The sequence below is a fragment of the Sceloporus occidentalis genome, unplaced genomic scaffold (assembly GCF_023333645.1).
Source record: "Sceloporus occidentalis isolate IW3139 unplaced genomic scaffold, rSceOcc1.0.p SCAF_10, whole genome shotgun sequence".
NCBI classification, from domain to species: Eukaryota; Metazoa; Chordata; class Lepidosauria; order Squamata; family Phrynosomatidae; genus Sceloporus; species Sceloporus occidentalis.
Window position 1 is genome coordinate 37,857,676 of NW_028316990.1, and position 21,099 is coordinate 37,878,774.

At 47.4% G+C, this 21,099-nt stretch overlaps 3 protein-coding genes across 6 annotated transcripts; 2 read left to right on the top strand and 1 right to left on the bottom strand.

The window, feature by feature from the left end:
• Positions 1-345: 345 nt before the first annotated feature.
• On the top strand, positions 346-6,357 carry DRC3 (dynein regulatory complex subunit 3). Of its 4 annotated transcripts, none has more exons than XM_089540142.1 (13): positions 346-430; positions 1,491-1,689; positions 2,217-2,333; positions 2,437-2,603; positions 2,693-2,839; positions 3,178-3,297; positions 3,628-3,740; positions 4,062-4,236; positions 4,932-5,063; positions 5,194-5,264; positions 5,772-5,895; positions 5,972-6,103; positions 6,231-6,357. In XM_089540142.1, exons 2-13 carry the CDS (start codon positions 1,527-1,529, stop codon positions 6,336-6,338), a joined length of 1,569 nt encoding a protein of 522 aa, XP_089396268.1. In that variant the 5' UTR covers positions 346-430; positions 1,491-1,526; the 3' UTR covers positions 6,339-6,357. The 4 variants fall into 4 exon arrangements, with proteins under 4 accessions (XP_089396268.1, XP_089396270.1, XP_089396267.1 ...); XM_089540141.1 differs by having other exon boundaries at positions 356-502; XM_089540143.1 differs by lacking the exon at positions 346-430 and adding an exon at positions 522-1,066.
• A 1,057-nt stretch (positions 6,358-7,414) lies between these two features.
• On the bottom strand, positions 7,415-11,505 carry LOC149306512 (ATP synthase mitochondrial F1 complex assembly factor 2-like). Its single transcript, XM_089540145.1, has 8 exons — positions 10,861-11,505; positions 9,863-9,907; positions 9,557-9,702; positions 9,122-9,219; positions 8,446-8,526; positions 8,125-8,237; positions 7,696-7,811; positions 7,415-7,552 (listed from the first exon to the last, which is right to left on the bottom strand). Exons 1-8 carry the CDS (start codon positions 10,991-10,993, stop codon positions 7,415-7,417), a joined length of 870 nt encoding a protein of 289 aa, XP_089396271.1. The 5' UTR covers positions 10,994-11,505.
• Positions 11,506-11,944: 439 nt separating this feature from the next.
• Positions 11,945-20,140, top strand: LOC149306513 (glucose-induced degradation protein 4 homolog). The gene is made up of 6 exons (XM_089540394.1): positions 11,945-12,277; positions 15,213-15,272; positions 15,404-15,511; positions 16,114-16,215; positions 16,399-16,529; positions 16,742-20,140. The coding sequence occupies exons 1-6, from the start codon at positions 12,056-12,058 to the stop codon at positions 16,803-16,805; spliced, it is 687 nt and encodes a 228-aa protein (XP_089396520.1). The 5' UTR covers positions 11,945-12,055; the 3' UTR covers positions 16,806-20,140.
• Positions 20,141-21,099: the final 959 nt, after the last annotated feature.

Sequence of the window (21,099 nt, forward strand, 5' to 3'; positions counted from 1 at the left end):
TCGGAGGCGCCGCTTTGACACGTAAGCCCGCCTCCGAGGCAAGACGGCACGTTCGATTGGTCGCTGCCGACGCCAATCACTGTCAGGCCAGCACTGCCTTGAGCTGAAAGTTGACGGAGGAGGAAGGAAGGCGGGTCTTTTGGCCCAAAGGCTTATCCCGATTGGGCAAGGCGGGCTCAAAGCTCCGCCGCCTATTGGGTGGCTCACGTTCGGACCAGCCAATCAGAACCGGGGCTGATTGTTTATGCGGCTTCTCATTGGTCTCGACGCCGCCTCTTCGCAAAAAAACGGGAGCGCTCGCCAAGGCCGCCCCCGGGTCACGTGACATGGGGAGCGCGAGGGCGTATGGGAAATGCTGCACCGCCCTTAGCAACGGCCTTGGTTTGTCTAGCAACGGGGCCTAGTCGAGGTTTTTAAAGCCCGAGAGGCGGTGAGGAAAGGCTGGGAAGCCCTTTGGCTGCTTAGGAACAGCATAAAAGCAGCAGCGAAGGAAGTGGGACAGGTATTATCACTGCAGAAATAATCCACTCTGAGGCTGCTTTAACTGCCCTGGCTCAATGCTAGGGAATCCTGGGAACTGTAGTTTTCAGAGACATTTAGCCTCCTCTGTGTCAGAGAGAGCTCTGGTGCCACAATCAACTACAATCCCCAGGATTCTTGGGGCAGTTAAAGTGGTCTCAAACTGGGATTATTCCTGCAGTGTGTTTTAGACCCATGTCTCCCCGAACTACAAATCCCAGAATTCCCTAGCATGGGAGACATGGGTCCAAAACGCCCTGCAGGAAAAAGAATCCAGTTTGAAACCTTCATCCCACTTCTCTTACCAGTAGCATTAACTGTACTGCCTGAATGTAGTTTGAATCCAGTTAGAAGCTGCTTTAATTGCCTTCACTCAAAGCTAGGGAATCCTGGGAATTGTAGTTCTGGGAGACATTCAGAGAGCTCTTGGGAGGGGCACCATAAACTACAGTTCCCAGGATTCCCTAGCACTGAGCCAGGGCCAGTTAAAGTGGTTTGAAACGGGATTATTTCTGCAGTGTGTTCAGCAGCCAGGACTGTCCATAAGGTAAGCTATGATAGGCCATAAGAGTGGGATCGTGGCAGTTGTTATAGTATTAAAGGTGTATAACCAAACAGTGCAGACATACCTAGAAAGGTTGGTAGGTAACTAGTCCTGTGTCCCAGACTGGCTTTGCAGGCAGGACCTAGACCAGTGGTTCCCAGCCTTCCTAATGCCGTGACCCTTTAATACAGTTCCTCATGTTGTGGAGACCCAAACCCATGAAATTATTTTCATTACTACTTCATAACTGTAATTAAATAGGTGTTTTCCAATCATCTTAGGTGACCCCCATGAAAGGGTCATTTGACCCCCAAAGGGGTCCCGACCCACAGGTTGGGAACCACTGACCTAGACTCTTTCTGCGTATGAATGAACAAACACCATTAACGCTTGCATGTCGCTAACATTTCAATGTTTCGCCCCGCAGGCCAAGGGACTTTGGGGAACACATTTCCTTTTCAAGATGACGAGTCGGTTGTACGACAGCATCGAACCCAATGTCATCGACGAAGAGATGCTGCAGAAAGCGGTGGAGGAGCAAGGGCCTCAGGAGGAAGCTGGTCAGCTGGCCAAAAGGGAAGGGATCAATTTCAAAGAGGTCAAAGAGCTGCAGCTTGATTTTAGAAGTAAGGGTCAAAGTCGGAAATAACCCTATACATACCATACATACTTGACTATAAGGTCATGTCTAAATCGAGGGCACGTTTTGGGGACAAAACTATGGATTTTCATCTGACCCGTGGATAAGTCTAGGGTAAAATTTAGGGGCGTATAGCAAAGGATCTCGCAGAGGATCTCAACCTTTGATCCTCCAGCTGTTTTGGACTCCAGCACCCAGAAGCCTTTGCCAGCTTGGCCAATGATGAGGGAATCTGGGAGATGAAGTCCAAAACATCTGGAGGACCAGAGGCTGAGAAGCACTGAGATGAAGAGAAGCAATGCAGTGTCAAAGAACTTACACAATTCCAGCAGACATAACTCTTTGCGCTTACTCTTAAGTCTGGAGGGATGAGAGAGAAGAGGGGGTCGGTGCTTCACATATTATACTCCTGCTTTTCATCAGGAGATGGTTGCTTCTTTTAAATAAGAGTTAAGATACGGTACTTATATTGACCTGTGGATAGTTCCACTCAGGTTTCTCCTGTGGTTTCAGATATCTTGAAAATCGACAACCTCTCTCAGTTCGCAAACCTGACAAAACTGCAGCTGGACAACAATATCATTGAGAAGATAGAGGCATTGGATAGCCTGGTTCATCTGGTCTGGCTAGGTAAGCTGTTCTTTTTAATTCTTGGTTTGGTTGATTTATAAGCTGCTCTGGGAATGCTTCTGGCCATCCTGAGACCTTTTTCATTCCTCGTCTGTCCCCACAGATCTGTCCTTTAACAACATTGAAGTCATCGAAGGCTTAAACGCTCTGGTTAAACTGCAGGACCTTAGTTTGTACAACAACAGGATTTCTAAGATCGAGAACCTGGACACGCTCCAAGAACTTCAGGTCTTCTCCATAGGAAACAATAATATAAACACGTTGGAAAATGTAAGGATTTGATTGATAAAGAATGCTAAGAGTCTGTGACGGCCGTCGGTCGCAATAGTGATCTGGGTCTCTCTGTCCCACTGCTGCAGATGATTTATCTCCGCAAGTTCAAAAACCTGCGCACACTGAACCTCTCTGGGAATCCAGTATGTGACAATGAACTGTATGCCACGTTTATCGCTGCATACCTCCCAGATCTTGTCTACCTGGATTTTAGGCTGGTGGATGACAACATGGTAAGGTCATTCAGGATGCGACCCTGACTACTATTATTTAACTTCCCTCGGTATCCATGAGGGCTACAAACCTTTTGCACGGATGATAAAACGTCTTGTCTTCGGTTTATTTTTGCTTGAATTTTAAGTCCATGGCCCCAATACTATTTTGGGGCTAGGTTTGGATAGTCCTGTAGACCTTGAATGCAGTGGAGGTACTGTGGTTAAAATAACAGTATGGCCATTTGGAGAACCTCAGAACATTTGAACAGAACTGTGAGGAGCCCAGATTAAGCCCCATATTTTAAAGTCCCAATCTCCTGCCTCTAAATGGTGTTTTGTGTGTTGCCTTTCTCCAGCGTGAGATGGCCCTGATTAAATACCAGTATGCCATTGAGGAGATGAAGGCGGGGGAGTATGTGGCCTTTGCCAAGCAGCAGGTACAAGAGGCTGCCGAGAAAGAGGTGGCGTACCACAAGGTAGGTCTTCTTGGGATTGCTCTCTGTTATAGCGATGTGAAGTGTGGAAAAAGTTACCTTTTTGGACTAGAACTCCCAGAATCCCCCAACCAGACAGCCATGGGCTTGTGCACCTTCCATATGGTCCCTTGGGGTGAAGAATTTGAGGCTTACCAGATTGTTGAAGGAGACCTCTTGGTTCTGGATATCTTTGGATTCTTAGTGTTTTGCAAACAGCAGGCAAGCATTTCTCTGAAGATGCCAACCACAACGAAGCATAACATTCCTCAGCACCTCTTTTAATAGCTTTGTCCTCCTGCTCTTTTTCTCCCGCCTGGCTTCTCTCCCAAGTCGGCTTACGTGGAGTATCTGAACGGACCTTTCCTGTTTGACAGCATGTATGCGGACGATCCTGAAGCAGACAAGTTGATATACCTCCCTGGAGTGGCAGACCTCTTGGAGATATATCCTTCCCAGTTTGGGACAGAACTAGTAAGAAGGAGGGCAGGGTTGGCGTCACCCATAGCGGTAGCTCATGATATGCCGCCTTCTCATAGATCTCCTCCTCTCATACCACACCATACAAAATCCTTGGTCATGCTTTTTGTACTAACGTTACTCATAAATCATAATTCCCATATATCACCGAATGTAATGGTAATAGTTGTGACATAAAGCAACTAGCAAAATTAAAATTGCTGAATCAGCAGCTGTTGTGCACGATCTCTCTCTTGCTCTTTTTCTTGCCAAACCATGCTGAGTTATCTCCTTGACCCCAGCTTCACCTACAAGACTAAGTTTGTGGCCATCTGCGAGGCTCTCTTTGAGTACGGTCTGAGGGAGCATGAGAGGCGAGAGGCCGAAGTCACTCTCTTCTATGAGTGCCTCAACGAAGCCCTGGCAGACAATGAGGCGCAGGGAACCAAAATCATTCAGGACTTTGAAACGAGGAATCATCGGGTACGTGGAGATCCAATTATTCATTTTATTTATGTCCTGCCTTTCTCCTGGTATGGGGCCCAAGGTGTCTCCTTCCAGAGCTATGTATAGTTCCAGGCTTCTCCAAGGGTTCTTTTGGTTCCAAACCCTGACACTGGTTACTACTATAACAAAAAGATGATGCAGATGATGGAACAAAGATGCATCTGAGCCCTGTCACTTATGGAGTCCAGCATCCTCTCACATCCAGTGGTAAAACTGGGCCCCCAAATTAACTATTCCAGACCGGTGATCCAATTCATCTCTTTGTTGTTGAACATATGGGGAACTCGGGGCCAGTGGAAGATAGGTTCCCAAGCATTATGTAGAAGCATTATGATCTATAAAGCCCTATACATCTCTGTGAAGTGAAACAAGCAAACAGAAACACTGGACACAGCCTAGCAGTCCTTCCTCTTCTGTCCACTGGATAAGACCAGAGTCGAATTTGGGAACGTTACTTTTGAGGACCTAGTTCCCAAAAATCTTCCAGCCAGTAGCCATGCTGACCAGGAGATTCTCAGACTTGCAGTCAAGTGTGTTGCCTGTCAGCTGTGGAGCACAGTATCTATGCAAGGGGCAGTTAGAGCCCAGTGTTTTGTTTTCTGTAACAAATGGAAGAAATGCCTTGTGTGGGGCATCAGCCATTAACTTTCTCTCTCGCACTGTGGATCCAGGCACTAGATGTAATTCAAAACCTCAGCGACTCCCAGATTACAGAGTCTAAACTCGCAGAGTACCGTGATGACCTTTCCAAGCTCTCAGAGACATTGATGAACCTGGAGATGCAGCTGGTTGACCAGTTAGAGGTAAGGGGTGGCCCCTTAGAGACTAGAACCTCCTGCATGTTTTTAAGCCAGATTTGTACAAATTTTGCAGTTGTTTTCAGTCAAAGCCAGTTTGCTCCCACACCCCAACGTCCTTCCCTTTCTCCCTCAGGAAGTCATAAAAGATTTTGAAAGAAGCATCTTGGACCTGGTGGCAATCTTTATCGAAAACGAACAAGGGCTATATCCTTTTGATTGGCTGCTTCAGGCATGGGGCTGTAAACTCTGGTGGGTGCTGCGCTTTGGGTCACTGTGGTTGGTTCACACATGCTGCAGGGCATTGCTTCTTGATAATATGAGGTTAGCCTGGATCGATTTCATTTTGGGAAGCATTTCCAGGGTCCATAAAATATAGATTTTCCCCTCTTGTCTTTCTGCGAACCTTTGCTCAAAGAGTACAAGACAAAATAAAAGGATTATGTTTCTGTGTATAACCTGGGAGCAGCCATTACATTTTCCTGAAGCCCCAGTTTGAGAAGCAAGGGCTGGTCATGGGGAGGAGCCTTTTGCTTGAGTCTTGGTTGGTGCTAAGGCAAGTCAGCGGACAGAAAAACTTTTTAATTCTGCTGCCATTGGCTGGATTCCTCAAATCTAAGCCTCACCTTAAAATTAAGGGTGCCGAGGAGGCGTTCAAGGATAGGTCCCTTGACTGGGGCAGGCTGTTCTTTGTTTCTTAACCCTCTCCTCTACGATGGCTCAGTGCCGAGATCTGGAGAATCACCACCACGAGAAGCTTCTGGAAATAGCCATCAACACGCTGGAGAAAGTAGTGAAGAGCGAGTTCGATGAGGAGTTGCCTGATGATGTTCGGATGGTAAGGTCTTGCCTGTGGCATCTCAAAACTTTGTTTTTGGCCTCAACTTGAAATCGGTCTCTTTTCTTTCCCTTAGCTGTTTGTGGACAAAGACACCATTGTTAACGCTGTCAACGCCTCCCACGACATCCACCTCCTTAAGATTGACAACCGGGAAGACGATATCATCACCAAAGCCAACGGCTGGGCATCTGTGATAATCGAAAAGGTAAGTGGAGAACCCTTTGGCCGATGGCAGAGGAACCTCACCAGAGGTCTTCTCACCATTATCCTGCACAACAGTCTTCAAGATGGCCAGCCATGGGGCCCTCCACACTCAGTTTCAATCCCTGCAGGTTCATAATGATGAACTCAACAGGAACCGAAGCCGTGTGCTGGAAATCAACCAATACGTCGACCATCTTCGTAGCGAGCTGGAAAGCTGGGACATAATGGAACAGTAGTTGGCTTTTCAATACAGAACCACAACATCTCAACATCCAGATCCTGACCTCACTACCTGGAAAGTGAATCTGCTTGGATGTCTCCTTCCCATGGAAACCCACCCTTGTAAATAACTCCTAGAAGGAGAATATTCCCTACCTGGCAAGGATCCTCCAGCCCTGAAAATGTCAGTGTTCCAGATGAGTAGAACAAATTGGCAGTACAGACACTTTTTGTAAAAAGGAGATTTATCTAAGTTTAAATGAATGCTGTGTGGTTATTAACCAGTGGACTTTCAGGATTCTGGTCCTCTCTTGCTCCAAGTTTTATCCTGTACAGTGACAACACCAATAAGCATTTTTGAAGAAAGAAAGCTGTTTGTTCAGGCTGAGTCTCAAGAGAAACTAAACTCGGGCTGGGAGAGACAGGTTCTCTAGCATTTGAATACTCCTTTCTGAAGGGACACTTACATTCGCAGATGTCCTATTAGTCATTCTCTGCAAATAAAATCCATGTTCTAAATCTTGAAACTTTTGCCTCTTCTTCTCCAAGGGTTCCTGGGGTCTCATGGGTCAGGACTCTCAAGCCAAAGCATCCCTTTGCACTCACCCGCTGTAGTCTGATCAACACAGCCCTCCACCATTACAGGGGAAGATGGGGAAATTAATATGAAAAATCCTATGACATGACCAACTGACTTTGAGGTGCGAATACAGTTCTGATGGTCTTGTCACACATTGGCCCATCTAGCCTGGTATCACCTACTGTTCTCTGGCTGGCAGTGAGGTGTGAAGGCTCCAGGCAGAGATCTGTCCCTCATCTATTAGCAAAGATTATTTCAGTTGCTAGGGACTGACGTGAGCTTGGAAACATGACTTTTGCGGCCTGAAATGTAGTCATCCAGGGCATGAAACCAAAACCAACTGGAAGAGGTGTACAGGAAGAGGTTCCTCTCAACCCCTACCCATTCTTAATTTCTTCTCAGCAGAGTACAGAACTGTCCTTCCGCATTAGAGGTCTCCCTCACCAACAGCCATTTGGCTCTGGATCTTCTTCAGTCCAGTCACCTCCTGCACCTGTCCCAACCCCAAGAACCTTAGTCCTGGAGCAGCTTGTGCTTGATGGTGGCACTCTCTGTGCAAAGATGAACAAAGAGGGTGGCGGCGGCAGTGCGAGCACGCATCTCATACAGGTCATAGTCATGGGCCCATTCCACATTCCCCCAGCGCTGGATCTAGAAAAACAGAGTGAGGATCAATCCAGACTGCGAACCAATCAGGCTCAAGTGGAGCCTCTGAAAAATAATCTTAACTAGCAGGGAGGTTCCTATAGTCACCTGGTCTAAAGGCTTAGCTCTCTGCTGCATGTGAGGCTTACCTGGTATTCTTCTTCCAGGCGAGACAGCAGGACTGCTTGCTCCACCATTAAGTGTTTGTCCAGTAGACCCATCGAGAGAATCAGAGACTTCAGTTGAGTTATCATGTACTCTATGCCTGGCAGAAAGAGGGAAACATTTCAACCAAGACAGAAAGAAGGAAAAGAAGAAAACTACAAATGCAAGGCCATTCACTCCTACAATTAGGCTTTCTGAGATGTGCTCTTCTGTTTCAGACTCACTCCAAAATAGTGACAGTGAGGCATGTTAGTAACTGGAAGGTCACTTCAGGTCCAGGAAAATGGTGGCTTGTGCCTTGCATGGGGCTGCGCAAGACCAGAAACTGGCCTCGATGCTCTGCACATGCCTGCCCTTAATACACAGGGATAGAATATGAAAAACTTTCAATATCAGAAGAGTCTTCTTTTTACCTTGAAGAGCCCAGAAGTTATATGATGCCAAGTGGCTAACAAAGACATCCCTCGTGCTCTGTGGGATGCTGGGACCCATAATGCTGGTCGATGAGCCAATCACAACATTGTACCTGAATGCAAAACAGAGCTTAGCTATGGCACAGTCTGAACAAAGACAGAGGACCTTGACTTCTCATATACTGAAGAACCTGGAAGTATTTTTAGACTATATCTTCCCAACTGCCCCCTGATAGCTTGGCAACTTCTTGGACTACAACTCACTTTGTGCCCATTTCATCAGCAGAACCTCCCTGGAAGTAACTCATTCTTTGCGCTTACCTCTTCTCAGCCCACTCGATTACAGGGTCCCACTCATTCTTCTGCAGTTCCACCAAGGCAGGGGGCTCTTCCACTCGGTAGCTAGGATTCCCCATGACCAGAGCAGAGCAAAACAAAAGAGCAACTGTCATTAGTCAAGAGTTAAATTCTCATCTGCACAACTGAAACTTCTACAAGTCCTTCACACCTCCTTTTCACAATCCCCAGTAAATCTAATTTTGGACAAAAAAAACTAATGTTGGTCTAATTTATGTGCTGTCAACAGTGGAAACACTGGTTTGCTCATCTTCTCATCCAAGAAAGTTTAGGATCAGGCCTGTAGATTCTCTTGTTGCTGTATACCTCTGTTTCTGACTTACGGCCACCCTAAGGCAAATCTATCATGAGGTTTTCTTGGCAAGATTTGTTTAGAGGGAGTTTGTCTTTGCGTTCCTCTGAGGACTAAGTGGGACTTGCCCAAAGTCACCAAAGTTTTCACGGCTGAGTGGGAAATTGAATCCTGGTCTCACAGTCTATTAGTCCAACACTCAAACCACCATACCATGCTGGCTCACTACCGTTAACCAGAATAAACCAGAGATACAAAACATTGCTTTTAGTACACCAAAGCTCCCAGAATTTTCCAGCCACAATGGTCACTTGCCAATAAACTCCAGAACCCAAAATATAGTCCTACCAGATAGTATCTGTCTCCAAGAACTTCACAGCCGCCCGGATAATTTGATCTTTGGTTCGCTGTGATGGGTTGTCCAAAGCCGTGTTGCACAAGGTGGTCTGAAAGACAGGGAAGCAGTCAGAGCAATTCGCAAAGAGTCTAGCAGAGTGACCATGTAACAAAGATGCAAACCAGCAAATACCAAATTCAAACCTCCCCTTCTGCAAGATGGTCTTGGTGGCAGAAAAGGTACAACCACCTAAGACTAGCATTTCCCATCTGCAACCTTCAGCAGATCAGTCCAAGTTATCAGCTGAGAACTTTATCACCTCCTTCTACAGCCTGCAACAATCCAGCGAACATTAACCTACTAGCATGTCCTGCTCTGCCTAATGCAAGGAGCCTGTATTGGCCACAACTGCCATCCTTCTCTTCTTCAAGGGGGCTGCTGCTTACCAGGTGCATGGTGTAGGGCTTGATGGTTTCCTGCTGAGCATCCCATTCATTTGCCACTGCCAGAGCCAGGGTCTCGCTGGGCACCGTGAAGACCTTGGCCTGAGGGGTTTTCAGCTTCCGGTGATCCAAACTGATTTCAAAGCCACCTGGAGAAAAGGTTAAAAAGCTGCTCTGCCACAAAGTTCATGTTGGAGAACTCATCACCGTTCACCCTGTTTTTCACCAGGATGAAAGAAGGGTCCAGGTAAACCACTTCCAGGCATTTTAATGTCAGATATGAAATGCAGCCCACAAATACTCACTGACCTTCACCTTGGCTGATGGTAACATTCTGGTAAAACCGCTTCCTTTCTGCAACACAGAAATGTGTATCAACTCAAAGAACAAATGAAATAGACAGGTATCAAATACAAACCAGCCCAAGCCATATTTAGATTAGATTTATGGAGAACAGGCCTATCCTTGTTTATAATGGCTAAATAAAAATTCAGAGTTAAAAAGAAAAGGCTGAACAATGGTTATGCTGAATAAGAAAAGCCTGTGGCAACTCTGTGGTCAACATCTGCCAGACATTGACCACAGAATTGTGCCGGAGGAGCTACAAAGGCCTAGTGGAGTCTTCTCTCTAGGAATCCCTAGGTCCTCCAGTGCAACTCTATGGTCAGTATCTGCCAGACATTGTTCATAGAGTTGCGCTGGAGGAGCTACAAATGCCTAGTGGGATGCTCTCTCTAGGAATCCCTAGGTTCTCCAGTGCAACTCTATGGTCAACATCTGCCATACAGTAGCGCTGGAGGAGCTACAAAGGTCGAGTGGAGTGTCCTCTCTAGGAATGCCTAGGTCCTCCAGTGCAACTCTGTGGTCAACATCTGCTAGGCACTGACCATTGAATTGCACTGAGGAGCTACAAAGGCCTAGTGCAATGTTCTCTCTAGGAATCCCTAGGTCCTTCAGCATAACTTTTGGTTAAAAGCTGACCATAGAGTTGCTCTGGAGGACCAGATATTCCTGGAGAGAACATTACTAATAACATCGGTGAATAATCAACTCTGCAAAAGTCAAAGGCGCAAATGTGGAGGAGGGACGGATGAACATGTTTTGCACACAGACAGTTTGGGTTTCATCCCCCAATATTTCTACGTCTGGAGGAGAAGGATTTCTACCAGAGATGTGAGTTAAATGTGTTCCAAGTGTGGAAGAGAAGGATTTCTGTGGGAGGTGTGAGTTGCGTCAGTCCCTCAAATTCCAGACTTCATCAACTGAAAAGAGTAAAGCTAGTTTCTACTTGGAAGCCTCTTTCTTACCTGGTTGAGGCGTGTAGCACCGCTTGGAAGCCGCTGAGGAGAACACAGGAAAGCGAGCGAAGAAGGGCACGCAAAGCCACCCAACGACAGAGGGCTGCTGGGCCAAACGGCACCACAGTCGTCCGCCCCACATTTTGGGGCCGAAGGCAAGGGCAGCACAACAGAAGGAAGGAAAAGGCCACTAGAAACCTCTCCTCTCTTCAGAATGGCAGCTGTATTTGACTTCTCAACAGGCTTCTATGGCATCAACTGAAGAGCAGCCTGTACTTTTGGTTAATGAAAGCAGAGACAAACTGCAGCAATGGCTTTAAACCAGTGAGGGAAATGCTATGGCACTTTAATTAGAGGAACCTTGTGGAAGGAATGCATACAAAACAGCAGTCAAGTCCTGTCTCTGCCTTCAGCTCCATCCAAGGGATGTTAAACTCTCTCTCTCTCTCTCTCTCTCCATATACATATACATATACATATACATATATATACATACATACACACACACTCTTCTTTCTAGTTTCCCTCTTCCTCTCACTATTAACCCATTTTCATGGGCGCCGCCATCTTGTTTAAGGCACCTCCAGCCAATCAGCGCCACAAACGCGTTTTGGCCCTTCCGGCGCTCCGTACCCTCTTGACGCGGCCCAGCAGTGAACCTTTTCAAGATAGGGAGGAGTGACGTTGGCATCCCCGCCCCTTATTTCATGTGATATCAAAGCCAGCCAATAGGAAGGCGCGCACTCCCTTCGCGGCGGACCAATCGCGAGCCGCGGGAGGCGGAGCCCCGGCTGAGGGTGGGAAACAGAAAGAGGCGGGGCACGTGACCGTAAAGCCAGCCAATAAGAAGGCGCGCCTCCCTTCGCGCCGGACCAATCGCTAGCCAGTGAGAGGCGGCGATGCCAAAGGGGCTCTTGAGGGGAGCAAGAAGAGGCAGGGCACGTCACCCTGACGCCAGCCAATAGGAAGGCGCGCACCTCTTCGCTGCGAACCAATCGCGAGCCGCGCTGAGGAGCGTCAAAAGGGAAACAGTCAGTGTCCCGTCACGTGACGCCGGCGCCGTCCAATAAGAGCGCGCGCGCCCCTCGGCGGCGGGCCAATCGCGTTGCGCGAGAGGTTGGCGAGGCCGCTGCCGCTGAGGGAGCCAGGCAGAGGCCGCTTCCATCGCCTCCGGGGCGCGCTGGCGCCGGGGGACCCCGCGGAGATGCCGGTGCGGAGCGCCTGCCGCTGCCCCCCGCCGGCGGCGCCGGGCGCCTCGTCTTCCTCTTCCAGCTCCGGCTCCGGCTCCTGGTCGCGCCTGGAGCCCCCTCCGCCCATCAACACGGCGCAGCCCGGCGTCAGCACCAGCCGCCTCTACAGCGGAGCCAAGTTCCGAGGGCAGCAGCGCTCCAAGGGCAACGCCTACGAGGTGGAGGTCGTCGTCCAGGTCAGAGGGCCCTCCGGCCGCTGGGCTCCAGGGAGGCCCTCCGCAGTCGCTGGGGTTCGGGGCACAAGGCCCCCGGGAATGAGGAAGGAACCGCAAAGGACAAGAGCACCGTGGCTCTGCCTGAGAGGAGGCCGCCCTAGGAATCTCAGGGTCCTCCAGGGCTACTCTGTGGCCAACATCTGCGAAACATCGACCATAGAGTTCCACTGGAGGAGCTACGAGCTCCTAGAGTGTCCTCTCTTGGAATCTCTAGGTCCTTCGCTTAAAAGAGGCCATAGAGTTGCGCTGGAGGAACAACAGATGCTGAGTGCTCTAGGAATCCCTAGGTCCTCCAGGGCAGCTCTGTGGCCAACGTCCGACAGACATTGACCATAGAGTTGCACTGGAGGAGCTACAAAGGCCTAGAGCAGTGTCCTCTAAGAATCCCTAGGTCCTCCAGGGCAGTTCTGTGGCCAACATCTGCCAGACATTGAGCTGGAGGAGCTATAAGTCCCTAGCAGAGGGTCATCTCTAGGAATCCCATGGTCCTCCAGGGCACCTTTTGGTTCAAGTTGACCATAGAGTTGCTCTGGAGGGCCCTAGATATCCCTAGAGAGAACATATTAATGAAATCCATGAATACTAATCAAAGCGGCAAAATAGGCACCTCTGAGGCGAACGGAAAGGAAGACCTTGGCAGCAGGGGCTTCCCTCGACTTCAGTCTCCTTCCTCAGGTGCTTTAGACTGAAGTCTAGGGAAGCTCCTCTTCCATTGAGTCTCAAAGGGGCTACAAGAGCCCTCTCAAGACTAACCTCTCTTGGTGTTCATGTCAGTGGGGCAGTGAGACAGCAAAGGATCGCTCCATGGCTCTGAACCCTCTCCTCCCAATAGATCCAGAACCTTGGATAACTCCTTTACAAGGGGAAGTCGGAGGCTTTCATGGCTGGCCTCCATAGGTTTGTGTGTGGGCTTTTTGGGCTGCGGGGCCCTGATCTAGAAGAGCTTATTCCTGACGTTTCATTGGCATCTTCAGAGGATGCTGGCATGGAAGAGAGTGGGGTATATATATATATATACACATACTGTTGGTTGAGAGGAAGCGATTTCCATGTTGATCTGTGTATTGTTGTGTTGTCGAATGGCAAGGCCTCCTCCGTCTGCTGGGAAGCCCCCCTCCCCTTGACCCTGGCTGGCTCTCCTTTGCATTTGCTGGGTCTTGCTTTTGGTGTGTTTCGGGACTGGGAGCCAAACTCTGTTGACTTTTGGGGTTTCTTTCCTTGAAATTGTCCATGCCTTTCAATGGCTTCCCTGTGTATTCTGAACCGATAGTTGTTGGCACGGTCCAGTCTCACTGCTCCTTGGAAGAACTCAGGGGTATAAAATGGGCATAAAGTGCTGTTTGTTCACTGCGAAAGATGTATACGATCTGAAGAGGAATCAGAGTATACTGCAGACATACTGCTGCAAGCCCATAGTGATAAACTGTGTTTCTCCAGCTCTCCTTCGCCACCCTCTCCATGCCAATGTCGCTAAGGAAACTTCCAGCTAGACAGCGGATGAGAAGGAAAAGGGGGGAATGAGGGCAGAACGAGACTTGATAAAAAGAAATGTCTTTGTCAGATGTGTTGTTAACTGAGGCCTGCCTGTGTGTGTCATAAATCACATGCTTGGTGGAATGAGCTACTAATGGTTTTTTATGCGCTAGGAAGCCTTGTGGACTTATTTGCAAGAGGACGGTGCCAGGCAGGGCATGGAGAAGCTATTCCTGGTAGGGCAGCATAGCAACTCAGGAAGCAGCTATGCTTTATAGGGAATTGGGAGAGTCATAAAGGGAAATGTAAGAGGATGCAGTTAAGAGGCAGACAGCCTTGAATGCAAGGACCAGGAAACTGAGTGGAAAGAGGAGACAAAGGAATTGGCTCTTGAGAGGAGCAAGGAGATCTCTGGGTGATGTAGGTACAATGTGTGGCAGAGGGTTGCCACACTTCTTTCCCCCTTCTTCTTGGGCCATTTTGATGACTAGGGTTGTGTGGTTAGGTTTGTGGTCTGCAAGTCAACCTCATGTATAAGTCAAGGGCAGGTTTTGGGGCCAGAGTTATGGATTGTGATATGAACCTTGGATAAGTCGAGGGTAAAACTTAGGAACATGTAACAAAGGATGTAAAGGATGAAGCAAAGGAAAATCAGGCCAAAGAACTTACAAAAAGGAGGTGACTCTGAGTTAAAGTACAGGACTTACATTGACCCATGGGTAAGTCGACCCACATTTTTGGGGTCAATTTCTTGACCAAGATTTCTAGACTTGAGTATATACAGCGTCCCACTCTCAGGAGAAAGAAAGGGATGAATTCCCTTGCAAGGTGATAGCAAATAGAATTTCTTTAAGGAAAGAAAGGATGACAGTGCCGGGGCATTTGGGAACAGGGCTGGGACCTTCCAGAATGCCTGGGTGCCTAGAAAGGTGATGCTGCTGGTGCCTGGCATGCCTGGCTTCATTTTATATATGTGTGTGTGTGTGTGTGTGTGTTCTGCTTTGGTTTTCTTGATGTATGAAGTCGCAACAGCAGTCTGTAATTAAGTCACAGCACTCTGTGACTCTGGATGAACAGCTAGCAGTAAATGCAGCGAACAAAGTTAGCCATGGGAGCTGAATGGGATCTTGATGTATTTTGGATATAGTGACCTCAGGGACATCAGTGCAGCCAGGCTGCTCCCTTTACATCCTGCCCAAGGCTTTTTAGAGACATCTGGCAAGGCACTGGGGATCCCAATATGGGACTCTCAGGATCTCTGCTTTTTTCCTGCCAGACTCTTATCATCTCTCATTTCCAGTCACTGCTTCCATTAAACTGCTTCCTCTTTCTAAATATCCCAGCGAGACTGTAGTTTCCTGTGTCTGGTGGGGTTCTTGCATTAGATACAGTCACTGAAGGCTTTTTTTGTTGTATCTTTCAGCATGTGGACATGGAGAACTCCTATCTCTGCGGATACTTGAAGATTAAAGGCCTTACGGAGGTACGTACCTGATGCAAAGATGATTAGTCCCAGTCCGTTAACTCTGTTCTTCTTTTTTAAAGAATCACTTGTAAGGGTTTTGCGAAGGAAGCTCATTGTGGTCACTGTGTTCCTGCTTTACTCTTTTGCAGGAATATCCAACCCTTACAACTTTCTTTGAAGGGGAAATAATCAGTAAAAAGCACCCATTTTTAACACGGAAGTGGGATGCGGATGAAGATGTAGATCGTAAGCATTGGGTGAGTACCTTGGCCAAGCTTTCGCCAACCTTGGGGCTGCAGCCCTGCTGAGTATAGCTGTTAATTCTCATGATGGAATGAATGCTCCTTGATGTAGGAGAATCGCCTCTTTTCTACAGTCTTTCCCCAATTTACTAGTATTGTGTCAAAAGTAAGGAGCCAGGTAGCAATTTTAAGACAAACAGACCTGTTATTGCTTTTAAAGGTGCCACATGACTCTTGGTTGTTGAGTTGTCACAAACTCCCACAGCTGCCTTCTTGAAAGATCCCATGCAGCGTAGTGTAATGTTCTATAGCAGACTGAAGTTGTATAGTTTTTAGGCATAGTTTTATTAGTCCACAGAGAACTGCAGCCATCCTGGACAGAATTACCCTTCGGGGCTCAATGAAAAGCCAACATTTTGGGGGCTTGGGACAGGCTAGCTGACTCCATTTCTTGACTTCTTGACTGGGGGGAATTGAAAGTCTCAGACTGAATAACTGTGTGCTGTCGTTAAATCATAGTGTGAAACATATAAGGAAGCAACCCTTGTGATAAAAAGAGAAGCAGGTTTACAATTAAGTTTTCTGGAAAGCAAATGCTGTGTGCCTTTTATTTACAGGGGAAATTCCCAGCCTTTTACCAATACGCAAAAATATTTAACTCTGATGACTTTGATTATGAGGATCTGAAGAACGATGACTTCGTCTTCATGAGGTGGAAGGTGGGTTCTTTGTGTTTGTGGGGCAGATGTTTTGGATTCAGATCTTACCTGTGAGCCATTTTTTAGAACTAAGAAGTGTAAATACAGAAAACTTTCCTGACAGTCCCTTCAATGAGGTATGAAAGAAGACTATCCACTCCAACATCCCTGCTAGCTTCCCATTTTCTTCTTAACTCTTTGCAGGAACAGTTTCTGGTCCCTGACCACACCATCAAAGACATCAGCGGTGCTTCCTTTGCCGGGTTTTATTACATATGCTTCCAGAAATCTGCAGCATCTATAGAGGGCTATTACTATCACAGGAGTTCAGAATGGTAAGAGGTCATCTCCATTCAGAAGAGCTTTGTTGCTTGGGCACCTGACCGGGGCTGTTAGGATACACTCTGTCCACCTTTGTCTGATGGTGGATTTAATAAGATTTGCTCCTCTCACTTTGGCATGAGCAATAAAATAGGTTCTAATGAACAGGGAAAAGAAGTAGCCCAGCTTGTTCCATTGAAACTCTTTTTCCCTTTCCTTCCCTCAGGTATCAGTCCCTGAATTTGACTCACGTCCCAGAGTACAGTGCTCCCATTTACGAATTCCGGTGACAGCAGTACCAAGAGTGGCACCAGGAGATGGCCCATGAGGCCAGGGAGAGAGCGAGAGAGAGAGAGCGAGAGAGAGAGAAAGAGAGCATGCTCTGATAAGACAACTGTGATGTCCCTGTCAGGACAGGAGACTCCAGGCTCTCCTACTGCCAGGCAACTGGACTGGCGTCAGAGCCATGAATGTGAACTTGTGGAGCTGCCGCAGCCTGACCCTCCCTCCAGCTGTGTGGCAAATTGGATACTCTGATCTGGTTTTAAAGCTACCATGTTGATGCACTTTTCTTTTCTTGGTATTGCACAGCTAATCTCTTTTCCCCCTTCACCTACAGTCCTCTCCTCCTGTTCCCTTTGGGGGAGGAAATGGCTGTGCCCAGCTGGATTTCCTTTGAGTAGAAGGAAGCAAAAGTTGTCGCCTGCTTATGTCCATTCAAGCTTTGCTCTAGCTATGGGTTTGTGTTTAACGGCCATCCAGGGGTGTCTTTCCTCTCTTGAGGCTTTTGGGTGCCCTGTGCACATCTGTGGCATCCTCTTAAGGAAGCATTGGGCCCAAGGAGGGGGAGGGCCTTCCAACCCGCCTGTTTCTGTTGGCTAGCGAGGCTGCATCTCTCAGGAATGTTAGCCAATCCCAGAAGTGTGAGCCCTCATTTTGATTGCACCGAAGGGGAACTCACATAGGACAGTCTGTAGTGGCAGAGTTTGATCTTGAAGGAAGAAAGAAAACCTATTCGGGACTGCATTTGAAAAGAATGCAAGCTATTTTATAGCCTGCATTTTCCTGTCAGTACCCTAAAGACTACATGGCATATGCACAAATTATTTTTCATTACGTTTTACCATGAAAGTCAGTGTTGGTTGATGGTGGTGATCTCCCTGTGTAACAGTCTAGCAGTGTTGTCACCCGCTCATCCCAGACCTAAGCGCTTACTGGTGGTGTGAGAACTGAGCTGACACAACACATACCAACTCATGCTGTGGAAAACATTTGGCGTTCGCTATTATTTTATCGGAGAAATATACTTTCCGTTAAATAATAATAAAACTGCTTTCTTAGGACTTTCAAATGTTCAATAACATAAGGCTAGTGTGCCAAATTTTGTGTAGTGCGTGTGTATGCATGACAGTCTAAACGTTGCTGTTTTCTTCCTAGATGCCACTATCCACAGAGGGATGGGCTGTTTTTTAGGAACATGATGAGGTGTATCTTTGCTAAGTGCAAGGGATGGCAGTAACTGTCCTGCTGTTAGATTTTGCATGATGAGAATGAGATGTCCCTGCAGAAACATGACTGGCCCTTTGCAAATTTTGCTCTTTAGCCCTGGAAGTACTTGGGATGTATAGGGTAGCTTAAAACAGCTATGGCAAGGGCTGTTGGCTAGATTGGGACTGGTATTCTTCCAGGTGAGTGGCCAAAGGTGAGGTTGTATTACAGCTACCCTATTGGCATTGTACCCGCCTTCACAGTGGCCTTGTGGTGCAGTAAACTGGACTGCCAAAAAGTTTCTTGCCACTCTACATCCTAGGGCCATATGTGCGCTGTGGTATTATGGGAACACAGAAGTTATGTTCAGACTGCGGTGTTCGGTGTGGAATTCAGCTCCTGCTGGTTGGAGTATGTGTTTCTAGTCCTCAAGATAAGCTTGAAAGTATGCACATAGAGAGGTGGCTGAATAGGGCTTCAGTGGTTCTGGAGGAGGGAGGGGGATAGGACTCCATCACCCCCCACTTACCTCCTTGCTCTTCCCTTTGGCCAGTAAAGCTGGGATACATTTTGCAAAACAAGATAAGCTGGGTCCCCCAATGGCTCAGCTGGCATTCCTTGTTGAGACAGCCGAATTCTGTCATCCTTGTTGCTGCAAAATGTGGGCTGCCGGTGCAGGGGCTTGGCAGGAGGCAAAGAGCTGGAGGGAGAGGTGGCTGTGTGAACAGAGGTTTGGAAACGAATTCCAGAAGGAAGCATTCCAAGGTGCAAAAGAGACAGGACCTGCAACATTTTGCTCAGTCCTGGTTGTTACATTGAGGTTAAACGAGTGGGTGGTTTTCCCCTTAGAAAAATCCAGAGACCAATTGACAAAATGGCCTTAGGTTTGCTTTTTTGATACAAACGCTGTGGCAGACTGGCTTGGTCCTCCTCCTGTTCAGATGGGTTCAGTAGCATGGCGTGGAAGAGGAGTTGATGCTTCAGTTCAGGCATGGAAATGAGGACTGTATGGCTGGATTTGTGTTCCTTTTTGCTGCTTTTAGGTGTTGATCCCTAAAATGACTGCTCACGCACAATACTGGGGGTTCTCATCCCTTATTATTTCCCCACACTGAACCTTTCTTGCTGCTGATGGCTCTCTCATGCTACTTGTGAGCAGGTAGGCCCTATGCTGAGAGACAGAACAAACTGTGCCTTTACTTGCTTTAGCTTAAAGGGACATGACTTGTTAGCAAAAGCGGCCCTTTTCTCAGCCTGAGTTTAAAAAGGCTGCTCATCCCAGGAGGAAGCAGGTCCATCTAAACTAGCCCTGCTTCTTAAGCAGTAAGAGCAGAGAAAGCCAACATAAGTTGAGTTTTCTCATATAGCAAATTCAAGGAACTGTGGAGTAGGGAGCCAAGCACCTTAGTGGTTTGAACCCCTCTCTAAATACTTTTTGCTTAAAGTTCAGTGGTAAGTTCTGCCAACGTTACTGGAATATACAAGGCCAGCCGCAGTCACTGTGGTGACACATCCGCCAGGACAGGCTTGGATTCAACCAGTGAGATTTCCATTTTTCAGGTGGTCTTCAGGCTTGGTCTTTTCTTGTGATGCAGGTCAAAGGATGCTTAAGGCTGAAGGGAAGCCCAAAGGGAGTTTGGCATTGCTGTGTAGAGGAGAGGAGATTGCAAAACCAGTAATCCAGGAGGTGGCACCAAAGATACGATCTTTGGAGAGTGGTGCTTATTCTCAACTGAGAAATGGTTTTGTACTAGACCTCCTTTGGGGCTTGTGCATAAAAGACAAAGAGGAGCAAAGAGGGGGTGTTGGTTTTGTGAGGTTTTTTTAAACATTACTTTTTAAGTCAGATCTCTTTTACCTTCAAGTCTTGAACTCCAGTCTTCTCCACGCTTCAATAAATGATCAGACATTGCAAATAAAGCTCAAAGGGACCCGGCTACACTGGGCTTCACAAGGTGGGGCTTGTCACAGGCGGAGCGGCTTCTGCGGTGGGATCTTCCGAATCCTATTTAAAAGGTTTTATAAAGCTAACTTGTAAATCAGAATATAAAAGAGTATTTATAGATGAATTGCAGAAAAAGGGGGCTGTGGGTTTTCCAGAGTTATCAGTGTCCAGATTAAAAGAACATGTATTTAATGAGGCTGCGTGTGTTCTCTTTTTACTGGTTTTCTTTCTTTTTGCAGTGAGTCATCGGAATGGATTTTGCTATACAACTTGGGAAGGTTTTTCTTAGGGGTGGGAGGCAAATCTTACAAGTAAGTCTAGGAGTTATGGCAAGGATCCAGATTGTATACTTCTTCTGGATCCTATTGCTTTCTCTAGAATCAGATGTTCCCTTTTCCTGCACAGTCCTCCTTTGGAGGTCTAGGAAATGCTCCGGAGCAGGTTTTATGGCATCACAGAGGACTGTGATAGAGAGAGAGGAAGAAAGTCCAAATTTCCACTAAGTTTGGCTACCAAGCTACATTATTGGATTTGGGCTTGTATCTTGTAATTCTGCTTCTGTTAGTCAACGTGTGTAACAGAGTATGTGCGACTCTGAAGCCCGACTCAATGCGATGCCCCTAATTTCTCATCACCAATTCTTTCCCATCAACGTTACCTAGGATTGTTGCCCATGTTTATCCCCATCCCTCTCTTTACCTCTCAAAGGATTATCTGGCTAGTATGTGTTTCAAAGCAACAATTACTAGCTGAATTTTAATTATAAGACGGCCAGCATCCATAGTATTTTGTGGGTTTTTCAGGCTATGAGACTGCGTTCCAGAAGAGGTTTTGCCTGACATTTCGCTGGCATCTTCAGAGAATAGACACCCTGAGGCTTTGCCATCCAACAACAGAACAACACACAGATTGACATGCAAATCACTCCTCTCAACCAACAGTATATAGACCCGGCTCTCTTCTATGCCAGCATCCTCCCAGCCACAGAAGCTGGCGAAACGTCAGGAATAAACTCTTCTAGAACATGGACACAGAGCCCAAAAAACCCATCAAAATGATGGCTGCCGGCCATGAAAGCCTTAGGCAACCTTTTGCCTTCTCCTCCCAAACCCTGTTTGCTTTTGCCTTACAACTGGGGAGAAGGGTCTAAA

Excerpts from the sequence above, each read along its gene's own strand:
- LOC149306512 (XM_089540145.1), bottom strand. The coding sequence starts at position 10,993 with ATGTGGGGCGGACGACTGTGGTGCCGTTTGGCCCAGCAGCCCTCTGTC. Across the intron at positions 9,703-9,862 it reads TACCATCAGCCAAGGTGAAG|GTGGCTTTGAAATCAGTTTG; the intron begins GTCAGTGAGTAT and ends CCTTTTCTCCAG. Across the intron at positions 8,238-8,445 it reads ATCGAGTGGGCTGAGAAGAG|GTACAATGTTGTGATTGGCT; the intron begins GTAAGCGCAAAG and ends TTTTGCATTCAG.
- DRC3 (XM_089540142.1), top strand. The coding sequence starts at position 1,527 with ATGACGAGTCGGTTGTACGACAGCATCGAACCCAATGTCATCGACGAA. Across the intron at positions 2,604-2,692 it reads ATATAAACACGTTGGAAAAT|ATGATTTATCTCCGCAAGTT; the intron begins GTAAGGATTTGA and ends CCACTGCTGCAG. Across the intron at positions 3,298-3,627 it reads AAGAGGTGGCGTACCACAAG|TCGGCTTACGTGGAGTATCT; the intron begins GTAGGTCTTCTT and ends TTCTCTCCCAAG.
- LOC149306513 (XM_089540394.1), top strand. The coding sequence starts at position 12,056 with ATGCCGGTGCGGAGCGCCTGCCGCTGCCCCCCGCCGGCGGCGCCGGGC. Across the intron at positions 15,512-16,113 it reads ATGTAGATCGTAAGCATTGG|GGGAAATTCCCAGCCTTTTA; the intron begins GTGAGTACCTTG and ends TTTTATTTACAG. Across the intron at positions 16,530-16,741 it reads TATCACAGGAGTTCAGAATG|GTATCAGTCCCTGAATTTGA; the intron begins GTAAGAGGTCAT and ends TCCTTCCCTCAG.